The sequence below is a fragment of the Pygocentrus nattereri genome, chromosome 20 (assembly GCF_015220715.1).
Source record: "Pygocentrus nattereri isolate fPygNat1 chromosome 20, fPygNat1.pri, whole genome shotgun sequence".
Classification (NCBI taxonomy): domain Eukaryota; kingdom Metazoa; phylum Chordata; class Actinopteri; order Characiformes; family Serrasalmidae; genus Pygocentrus; species Pygocentrus nattereri.
This window is the reverse complement of record NC_051230.1, coordinates 22,408,165-22,419,585: the sequence shown is the minus strand read 5'-3', so window position 1 is coordinate 22,419,585 and position 11,421 is coordinate 22,408,165. Positions and strand designations below refer to the sequence as shown.

At 40.5% G+C, this 11,421-nt stretch overlaps 1 protein-coding gene across 1 annotated transcript; it reads left to right on the top strand.

The window, feature by feature from the left end:
- Positions 1-445: 445 nt before the first annotated feature.
- On the top strand, positions 446-10,830 carry golph3 (golgi phosphoprotein 3). Its single transcript, XM_017716066.2, has 4 exons — positions 446-888; positions 5,848-5,979; positions 7,100-7,214; positions 7,986-10,830. Exons 1-4 carry the CDS (start codon positions 685-687, stop codon positions 8,408-8,410), a joined length of 876 nt encoding a protein of 291 aa, XP_017571555.1. The 5' UTR covers positions 446-684; the 3' UTR covers positions 8,411-10,830.
- The last annotated feature ends 591 nt before the right edge of the window (positions 10,831-11,421 follow it).

Here is an 11,421-nt window from a genome sequence, read left to right as displayed (position 1 = left end):
TGACCCCCCCCCCCTTTTATTATTTTACCCCCCCCTCAATATTTTATATTGAGACATAATTCTTGAATTTTTTGTGCTATTTGCCTGTGCAGTCTGTCACAGTGGCGACCACCTCCCCATCTTCTGACAAACTCAGTCTCTCTGAGATGCTCTTTTCTGTTCAATCATGTTACGGACCTGTCGCCAATTGAACACCAGGAGTTTTTTTTTTAGTGTTACCAAACTTTCCCGTGTTTTTTTGCCCCTGTCCCAACTTTTTTGGAACGTGTTATTGGCATCAAATTCAAAATGCGCAAATATTTGTTCAACATTTGATATTTGGTCTTTGTACAATTTTCATTGAAATACAGGGTTTAAATGATTTGCATATAATTGCATTTTGGTTTTATTTACATTTCACTCACTCACTCTTCTCACCTGTGAGGCTCAGGATGCCACATCCACTGCTGACGCAAACCCCGGCCGCCATGTTAGATCTGACGGTCTGGAGCGAGCGGCCGAGCGGAGGAGCTCGATGAGGTTTTAACCGCTCCGAGTGTTCAGCTCCGTCTCCTTCGGCCTGTTCGCTATTAACTGTCATTCGACGAGCGTTTTCTGTATGTGTCGGACTAAATAAGCGAGAGCCCAGCCTCGGACGGCGCCTGTGTGGGGTGGTGGTGTTTTCGTGTCGTCTTTCAGCTCGCCATGACTTCGTTGACCCAGCGGAGCTCGGGCCTGGTGCAGAGACGCGGCGCCGCCGCCGCCGCCGACAGAGAGAAGAGCTCGGCGGGAGAGGATGAGTTCGAGCCCCGCAGAGACGAGCAGGACGACGATGACGGCGGAGACTCGAAGGAAACCAGGCTCACCCTCATGGAGGAGGTGTTGCTGTTGGGGCTGAAGGACCGCGAGGTTATAATATTTCAGTTTTTCTCCCGTTCGCTTTAGTCCGCCGCCGCGCTGGCTAACTTCGCTAGCAGCACTTCCTCGGCTCTTCAGCAACACGCTGGTTATCCAGCTTGCTGGGTTAGCTCGCTAACTTAGCCGCCCGGTTCGTGCTTATTTTACTTAATAGACAAACCTGATTGGTTTAGTTTGACCAGCCACCCAAGCGAGACAGTTCGCTGAGCGCTCTTTAAGAAGCCAAACCTGCAGGTCTGTTTCTCGGCTAGTGCCGTAGGTTAGCTAACCTAGTTAGCCAGCTAAGTTGGAGAAAAACAGACGCCAGCTGAAACTCAGAATGCAACAATTGTTATCTGTGGCCACTGACAGCCAAAACCCACCCGGCAGACGTTACTGTCGTCTGTTCACACAAACACATCCACAAAGGTGATTATTTACACATTCCGCGGAGTTTATTGCTGTTTGCTCGCAAAACTAGCCACATTAGCTCGTTAGCTGTTAGCTAACTGCATCGGTGTGCCGAGTCAGCTTTCTCGTCAGTTCAGGTAAAACAAAGAACTTATTTGGTGAAACTTGACGTTGTAGTTAAAGCCCAACGCTGAGGTTATTCAGTTAGGTCACGTTAAGAGTCGGACATATTTACGGTGGTGGTGGAGGAAACCAGATGTCCGACGCATTCAATGCCTTTGAAAAGCTGCTTCACAGAAAGTTATGTACATAAAAAAAAACCCAAGGCACTGTTTTCGGTGTAGATAAGCGTCATTACGCCAACTAGTTAAATGGTTACGAAAACGGTGTGAAGCATGAGAGAGTGTTTGTTTTATGATAGTTTGGGAGGTTTTTGGCGTAAGTCCTGGTCATAACGCATTCCTGGCGGAGAGGTACATGCAGGGCGTTATAAGGCAAAATAGTTCCCAAAGAAAACATATTTGTTCAAATTTACATCTATTTTACCAAGATCGGCAACAGGGCTGGGATGTCATGGAATACAAGCGCTGTGAATACCTACTCAGAGTAGAGAAAGGAAGTGTGTTCAGTCCACGTTTTTGTAAAGCCAGTACTCTTTTCAGGAGAATATTTACTAAGTATACAAAAATTCAAAAGAAACCCCATCAGTGATTGTTCATGACCTGTTTCAAATCAGTGCTCAACATGTAGTAAACGTTTGTTCGACACACTCTGAAGAGTAAACCACTTTAACGTAAGAGCACGTTATTCTGTACACTTGCAGATTTTCCTGTCAGTGTTATGCAAACCACCTTCTTGACATTTGCCAGCGATACATCTGCAACATTATCATATCCTTTTTTTTCCAGCACATCGGTTGGCAGGACAATCTAAGCTAGGAAGTAAAGCATAAAATCTATGCAAATATTGACCGACCGCCCCAGCGCTGCATGGACATGACGGCTGGGGAAACCCAGGAATGTGAATGGGTTGGGGAAAACTTTCATGGCCTGTTAAAATGTGTTTTAGCATGTTTAAACTATTTAACACTAAAATGAATATTAAACAATGGATTATCACCATGAAACACAGTCTGTTTAGTACTGAGCTGTTTATCTAAGTTTACACCATCAGCTAAGTTACCTTAGCAGACCCCTTTCAGCTGCGCAGCTTCAAAACACTGACTCACTTTACTGGGCTTTATTTTTCCATGGTAGCCTCATTCATTGTGCATATTGTTTGTAATAATTACATTTTATAATCAGTTAATGTATATTTTTATGCAATTAGAAGTTTCATAAAACTTCAAATAAAATGCAAGGAAAACACTGTACGGGAAACTGCCCCTTCTGTGGAAGCTGGTGTATGTAATACTGATGGCACAAACTGATGACAAGATATTTTTCTCTCATTGCTTTAGAAGTACTGGCCCAAATGTGACCAGTCAAAGTTCATATTGGTTGCTAGGCAGATTTTGCAGAGTCCAACCAATCATTAAATCATGTATGACTTGGCGCATTTCCGCAATAACTGCTGAAACCCAGCAATAGTGCTGAAATACTGTACAGAATACAGTGCTCTTACGTTAATGGCTTCTTTACAAACACTGACGTTCCTGCTAAAGCCTGAGTGCGCTGATAAATTAATGTTGTTAGTCAGTGGAAAGGAATTATCAAACTCGTTGTACTGGACATCTGCACAGGGTGGACTGACAGGTGGCGAGAGGGAAAAAAGCTTGTGCTTTTTTTTGTTAAATGATAATGTTTAATGAAACATATTAACAGTAATTACATAGAGAGAGCTGCCAACGCGTAACAGCGAGGAACAGTAATAAGATAAAGTTTGTCCCTCCTCCCTTACCAAGATGTATTTTAAAAGTATTCTGTATACATAACTTTTTATGTTTTGTAACGAAATACACTACTGACTGCATTTAGGACACTGTATTCGGTATTGAGCCATTGCAAATATTTTAAAGTATTTTACCCAACCCTGACTATCTGTAAAACTCAGATACATGTAGGTTCATTGTTGGTTTTAGATAGTAAATAAAATGGCTAAATTGGAATAATAGACATCATAATTCCTGTTTGCTGTCAACACCATGGCAAAAACAGCTGTATTTCACATCAGAGCACTCTGGATAACTTTAGTTACATCTTGGTGGCTGAATTATGCAGACTTTTTGAAAAATTGAGTTTTGAAAATGTAGATAACTTGATTTCGAACCTTTGTGACTGATGTGTCAATGAAGACAGGAGGTCTCTCGTTCGTCGTTCATAGCTTGGTTTTCCTTGGGAAAAGAAACTTGGCACTAGGCAGTGACACCAGATCTGCTAACAGTAGGTGGAGTAGTGTTCAGAGCTGAATGCTCCTGCACAGTTAAACATTTGCACCTGCCAATACTGGCTATCACAAAGCTAAGGTTAAATATTTCCCTGATAATCAAACCCTGGTTTCTTAACTCTGAGAACTGATGTCAGTGAAAGTGTTCAGTGTAAGCAACAAGAATCTGGAGGGTACAAAGGTTGAATAAATGTGCCTTTTCAAGCGTGCATGTGACTGGTTTTGCAGCCATTCAGAGGCCTGCGTTCCCCATTATATGACCTGGCTTTGCCTTAAACATGTCAGGTCAGCTTGCCTTTTAAACAAGCAACATCATACACCTAAACTAGGCACTAGGTATTTTCACATTACGTACAGTTGTTATTGCAATTTTGCATAATTAGATGAATTACAACGCTGACTCGTCAGAACAATGGCAAACAACTTGGTTGTTCTTCTCAGAGATGACCCGTTTCTCATTCGCTGTGAAGGAGAATTGACCTGTTGAAATGTATGAAATACACTGAAGTTGATGTAACTGCTTGATTTCCACATAGCAGATACAACTTAACTGACGGACTGAAACAGCCTTTATTTTCTGCTGATACAGCGCTGAATGGGGATGGAGACTTTGAAAACATGGTCAGCTTTTGACCATGAGCTGCAGAAATAGCACAGCTTTAGAATAAAATGGGTTCATGCAGCTCTTTTGAAGTAATTCCAAATTCACAGACAGGTACTCTGTTGTCTGATAACAGACACACAAGTATGTCTTATGTTCTTTGCGCTGCTGAGATAAAGGTATGCATGTTGGTTCCTGGTGCTCCAAGTTTCTGTAGCATTTTCAAGCCTGGGCTTAATCTACCTACAAGAGTGTTATATAATTAATTCAAATTATTGGAGTTTTTTTTGTTTGAATGCAATAACATTCAAATGTGTGAGGATAGCAGCACGTTTATAGCAATCATTATCGGCTCAGAGTGTAAAAGGCTGAGAGCGTGAACAATGGGAGAGTCTTCTGCGATAATGTTATGGCTGCTTGAGAGTTCAGTTCATAGTAGCTTATCATATCTTGTACTTGGTGCAGTTATAATGGCAGAGTCAAAATGAAACATGTCCAGGAGTCTTAAATGAGCTGGCAGCCGTTGTGTTTATGAACAAAAACTTCAAGGTAAGATTATACACATAAATGAGTCTAATAAAGAGTGTCTAATAGTAGAGGCCACAATAAAGTGTTTCTGCTTGCATTTATTCTTCTTAGCTATATAATTTCTGTAAACAAAGCTTGAAAATGGCTGTTGACCAAGGTCATTTTTATCCGCTAAGTGGGTCATAAAGAATTTGCAATGACTATTAACACCTGCCCCCCTGCCAGAGTAGGTATAAAGTTTTGTATTGTCATTGAGAAAAAAAATTCAGTAATCAAGTATAAATCCTGTTTACTAGCAGTATAAACATAGTCCTACATTCGAAAGTAAGGCCAGATTTAACTGAAATTTGTAGGTTTCGGATGCAGTTATTTAATTACTGATTACATATCTGCTTAGTGCCCAAATCCAGATGTTTCCCACCAACATTCACTTTTATTTTCCTAATTTTATTTAATCCTGTAGCAGCTAATAAATGATATTTGGAAATGTTGTTACTTTATTTGTAGTTGAGCTCATTTCAGAAAGGCTTTCTCCATGGCCTCCACTGTATGTGTGAAGTGTCTGCTATGGTGCCAGGGCCTTGAAAGAAGCTTGTTGTTCGACAGTAGTTTCTCTGGACTAGGTGGCATGGCCTTCACAAAAGTAGCCTTGTTAAAGAAAACTACGTCACGCTAAGCTCACTGCTAAACATGACGCTGCAATTGTAGTTTCAGAAACCAGTGTTTCATGCGTTTCAGAAATGAAATGCATGAAAAATGTTTTGGAATTGCCTTTTATTTCTTTTAATGTGGGTTTTTTTCCCCCAGAACAGCTGATGCATTAAAAAGTCCAAGTGAATTGGTGCCATGCAAAATGCTATGATATGATGAATAACCTTCTAGTGTTATTTTTTGGCTGCTGATGTTGGATTAATATTGCCAGCAGAATAGGAGTGACATCATGAATCTCTCTCTCTCTCTTTCTTTCTTACTCTCACTCTGATAATTTAAGCAAATATGCATTGTTACACACAGTTTTGTGACTAGTTTGCATTGTCTCTTTACAGGGCTACACTTCCTTCTGGAATGACTGCATTTCGTCGGGATTGCGGGGTTGCATGCTCATTGAGCTGGCCTTAAGAGGGAGGCTGCAGCTGGAGGCCTGTGGCATGAGAAGAAAAAGCCTGCTTGCCAGAAAGGTGGGACCACTTTTATTACCAAACAGCCAAGTCTCTGTAAACGTGGAAAAGTCTGTGTCCTCCGTCTAAATCCAACCTTCTCGAGATTCCTTCCTCTTGTTTTTTTTTTCTGTTCACTTATACGTAGCAGTACCTGTAGCAGTAAAAACTAATGCTGTTCCTGTCATCTTCCATTAACAAACACGGGTAGTTCCTAAGTTGTATATGAATTGGGGGAAAGTAGAGTGCTGTTTCAAGAGAGTTAGAAGTCTCTGGTCTTTGTTGTTTGACCACTTGTCAGCAATGTGCTGGCAAAGATCTTTGCTTTTGTGAAACAGATACTAACCTGTGATGAATTCCACCTGTGCCCAATCCCATCTGTGGAAATGTTCTGTGTGGATAGAACGGTGAATCTCATTTGTTTACAGTGAAATTATTTTACAAAGCTCTTCAAACCTCAAAGGAGGTTGTTTTATGAAGACCATAAATGCATATAATGTTCCTTGTTATGGAGAGGAGTGGGTGAATTAAGTTAATGTGGTGGTGTAAATTAAGACACAGTGAAATTTAATTACATAACTGTGTTTTGGGAGTTCATAAGTTGTTTCTTGAGCGGGGATGTCAGACTCCTGAACTACAACAGAGTTTAGCATTCTGCCTCATTTAACACAGCCGAATGCCCAATTTGTAAGTTAAATTAAGCTGATTGAACGATGTCGAGTTCATTTGTATATTGAATTGCATGTATTAGAAGAAACACTAATCTCTGCAGGCCTGTTCCCTTCCAGAGCTGCACACTCCCGTCCTATAGGAAAAACATTTTTACTGTGTACTGTTCTGCCACAGGAGGGCACTCTTCACTGCTTATTTTAAGAGTACCCACTCGTAAAGAGCAGTACTGTATCATTTGTCTAATTTGAATCGGAAGTCCTCTGTGCGTTTTAGTCAAATAATCTTACATGTATCATGACTCTAAATGTCTTCACATCTCTCTATTGTTTTTGCTCATTATTGGCTCCTCCTCCTACAAAATGTTAATAAAAGGTAATTCACTGAGATCAGTCTGCACTTCTGTCTTAGATTTCCTGTCATCTTTTTTACTGAGTTACTTTGTCATTATCCTTTGGCACTTCTTTTACAGGTCATTTGTAAGTCTGATGCTCCAACAGGGGACGTGCTCTTGGACGAGGCTTTGAAACACATTAAAGAGACTCAGCCCCCAGAGACTGTACAGAGCTGGATTGAGCTCCTTAGTGGTGAGCATGCTATAGTTTAGACGTGTATTTGTTTGAGTGGGGTATTGTTCTTGTGTCAGAATAAATTTTCATAATGAAAGGACTTTGCTTCTTGCTATTAACAATTTTGAGGTGTGAGTTGGTGTATTTTGATTTATATATGTATATAAATGTATTAATATGTAGCTATTTAATCACAATATGATGTTTTATCTATATATTGCACAGTTTAAAGGAAGTGCTACTAAATAGCCTGGCACACATGGGGAGAATTACGAATCAAGAGCAAGATTCAGACTTGCTCTTATCCGAGTTGCTGATTTAAAGGTCCAGTGCTAGCAGACATCGTGGCTATGAGCTCAGCGGGAAGTTGTGGGAAGCTGAGGGGTCAAAGACTGAGATCAAAGCATGTGGGAGAAGGAGCTGCCATCATTGTTAAAGTGTTTTAAAAAAAAATCTGCTCAGAGTTAGAGTAGAGCCTGTGAATGTCAGTACATCCACCATGTGGTTTAAAAAAAAAAAAAAGAATCTGCTACTTGACTTTTTCCATAGTAGAAAACCGCTTTAATTAAACAGTGCTTTTGTTGGTGTAGGGAAGCTGGCAGCGATGGTGACACTTAGGAAATGCTTCCTCTAGCAGTGATGTGCTTTATAAATGCCTCATAAAATAAACCACTTGCTATAGTATGATGTTCACCTTCAGGCTTCTTTAAAGTAAGCAAGTTGTTCATACCCCCCGCCCCTTTTAGTTTTCACTGTGTACTTGAATAATCAGGCTCTGTTCCCCTGAAGGTGAAACATGGAACCCGCTGAAGCTCCACTACCAGCTTCGGAACGTGCGTGAGCGTCTGGCAAAGAACTTAGTGGAGAAAGGCGTGCTCACCACTGAAAAACAGAACTTCCTGCTCTTCGACATGACAACACACCCGCTCACCAACAACAACATCAAGCAACGGCTCATCAAGAAAGTGCAGGAGGCCGTGCTGGACAAGTGGGTGAATGATCCTCACCGCATGGATAAGCGCCTGCTGGCCCTCATCTTCCTGGCCCACTCTTCGGACGTGCTGGAGAATGCCTTTGCCCCACTACTGGACGACCAGTATGATCTGGCTATGAAGAGGGTAAGGCAGCTGTTGGACCTGGAACCCGAGGGCGAGAGCATGAAGACCAACACCAACGAGCTGCTTTGGGCTGTGGTGGCTGCCTTCACCAAATGAGGATAAACCCGCAAAGCACTAAAAACAAAGTAAAAACAACAAAGGAAAACTGCTTTTGACTGGTTACTGAAAAAATGCAGAAAGGGTCGTTCCAGTGTAACAGAAATGGACGATAACTCGCAGAACTGTTTTTTTTTTTTTTTCCTACCACCCCTTTCCTTGCTGATAACTTGCTTCCCTTCTGCATTCTGTGCGAGACTTTTCATTGCATTGTACACAGTCTTGGTGGGGATAAAGGAAAGCACACCCCATTTTTAATCCCTCCCCTTTTTCTTTCATTTTTATATTTCAGTTGAATGCATGGGGCTTTTTCTCATTCTGTACTGTCTGTCTGAACATGTACTGCAGGAGCAATCTTTACCCTCTATGGATCTGGACAGGTGGGCGTTCTTGTCTTTTCCTGTTTCTTAATGAGTAAGCCTACCCTGAGAGTTAACATGGGTTGGGTTTACTTTATATTAATTCAGAAAAACAGAGGGGTTACTGAGATATAGTTTGCCACCTTTTTAGAACAATTTTATTGTTTGGATCAGTTTCTTATCCCCACCATTTGAAACTGACTTCAGTCTGAGCAGGTTTTGAGAGAAATATGTACACTACCTGAAGGTTTCTCAACATAAAACTGGAGAATCTGCATACTGTGAGACTGTGCTGTATGGAAAAATGTCACTGTGTACGATGCTTTCACGATCATTGTTCCATAGCGAGTTTTGATGCTCTCAGTTTGTACCAGAGATGGAGAAATGTGGAGCTCCAGTGACACCATGATTAAGTACTAAATACTCCCACTGGAAACACCGTTTAGCGGTAGTCCTGCAGCTTTATCGGTTTGATGGCAGTAATGGCTTTTTCAGGTCATGTGAATGAAGCAGAGTTGCAGCACTAAGCCTGGAAGTAATAGTCATTTGGAGGTATCTAAAGGTCTAAAGATCCCCAGTTTAAAAAAAAAAAGGGATTACAGATATAATCATGTTAAACTCAAGGTTCTTTATTGAAGACTTCATATAATGATGTAAACGTCAAGATTCTTCATAGGTTGATTCCTATGATGGACCATTTGAAACTGAAAAACCTTCTCCCTGGGGTTATGTGTATGAACAGTAGCATAAAGGCTTTTTTTTTTTTTTTTTTTGCTCTCCATGAACACCTCACTAACACTTTGAGCTCTACCTCTCACACCTTGCCCTCTTTGTTTCTACGGCCTTGCATTGGTTTCGCCACTTCAGCGCTGTTACACTCTACACTTTCCTGATGCATATGTTGAGGTAAAACAGCACCACTTCTGTACTTCTATGTGCCTGAAGCTGGTTACAGGACTCGTAACCTCCAAGTTACAATATGTACTGTAGCTATTCCTCAATGTGACATGGCATTCACGAACAATCGAGTGAATGAACCTTAATCAAAGTTTTGGCTCTCAGTGACCAACTTTGTTGTTGTCCCTAAGGGAGATATGAGGGATACAGGCGCCCCCCCCCCCCCAATTAGTTTCCTTACGTTGTGTGAAGAAGGGAATTTCATTTCACTTTCATGTGCAAATGATGGTTCCACATGGAGGCACTCTCCACCCATTGAATATAATAAAGCTGTCTTCCTTCAGACAGGAGCTCCACCTATCTATTGAATCTGTAGAACTGCATTGCGTTAGTCACGTTTTAGGCTCAAAGCTGTGTAAAACCTGAAAGAGGGGTCCAAATGGCATCTGTAGATGTATGCAAAGAAAAGTAATTTGATGCAGATTTGTATGTGGAAAGATGGTCTATATGACAATTTGCTACTTCTCAGAGTTTCCATGTTTATGTATTTCTCTGTTGAAATTTGATTAATGAATAATAAAAATGAAAACTCAAATGACCATTTTAAATGTGGCTCACATGTGGTTAACTGTTGTGAATTTGTCTTTTTGTTCATTTAGAAGGAGAGAGAGAGAGCAGATCACACAATACGAAGGCTTAACCCTTACAGAACATTAACTTAACCTTAACATCACATTCCAACTAAATGTGTACATAGTGGGTTTTTTTTTGTATTTATGTGACCACCTGTCTGCTTTTAGGCTTGCATCGTTTACGTGAGCGGAGGAAACTTGCAATCTTTTTTTCTTTTTTTTTTTGGACCAGTCATCACATTTCTAGTTCATGGTGCATGACTTCTTTATTTTGTTGTTTATTGGTTTTTGCTCATTTTTAAAACAGTAATTTAATACGTGCTGTCTTCTTTTTTTTTTTTCCCCCTTTCAATTATTGTTTATGGTTTAATGCTTGCCTAGCAGTAGCTAGCTACTTCTGTTACTATATGTAGCGAAGGCTTTGGGGGGGAAAAGGAAACTGAAATCGTGTGTAGCTGTAGACGTCACTATGAAGGGACCTGTACACGTTCTTCTTACCAAATAAACTAAGGTATTGGAAGTGCCTCAGAAACTCATTCATGTCGTTCATTTTTGTGTGAGATGTGCTTGCGTAAGGCATGCCTTTTTCCATGGATTATTTCTGTAGTTGTTGGTGGGTTTTTTGTTTTGTTTTTGTTTGTTTGTTTTTATCTCTAGATTCACCTTGCAATCAGTTTTTTGGAATTCTTTCTGAAGTTAGTCGTTTCCTGTGATTGAGGTCTTTTTGAGAACAGAAATTGCTGTCATGCTTTCTTTTCCCACCAATCACCCTCTTTTTGGATTTTTATGGCCAATGTACACTTTTTTTAAAAAGCCAAATCACCTCTCAGACAATCTTTAATTACTGATTTTTGAAAAGCCAGAGAAAACAGACAATAACATTGTTTTAAGCTCACATTTTATCAATGAATGCACTGGTGTAAACAATGGGCAGGCTTGACGTGCAAATGCACACAGACTTTACTTCAAAGTGAAAATGAGCTAATATTAAAATAAACTGGGTAATTGCTAGTCCTGTGTTAGGAGAGAGTATAAGCCAATTCCTCAAAAAGGTTTGCACATCTGTACCATATTTTAAGAAATTTACAAAACCAAGACCGTAATGCCCATTTGTTTTTACATA

Excerpts from the sequence above, each read along its gene's own strand:
- golph3 (XM_017716066.2), top strand. The coding sequence starts at position 685 with ATGACTTCGTTGACCCAGCGGAGCTCGGGCCTGGTGCAGAGACGCGGC. Across the intron at positions 5,980-7,099 it reads AAAGCCTGCTTGCCAGAAAG|GTCATTTGTAAGTCTGATGC; the intron begins GTGGGACCACTT and ends CTTCTTTTACAG. Across the intron at positions 7,215-7,985 it reads CTGGATTGAGCTCCTTAGTG|GTGAAACATGGAACCCGCTG; the intron begins GTGAGCATGCTA and ends GTTCCCCTGAAG.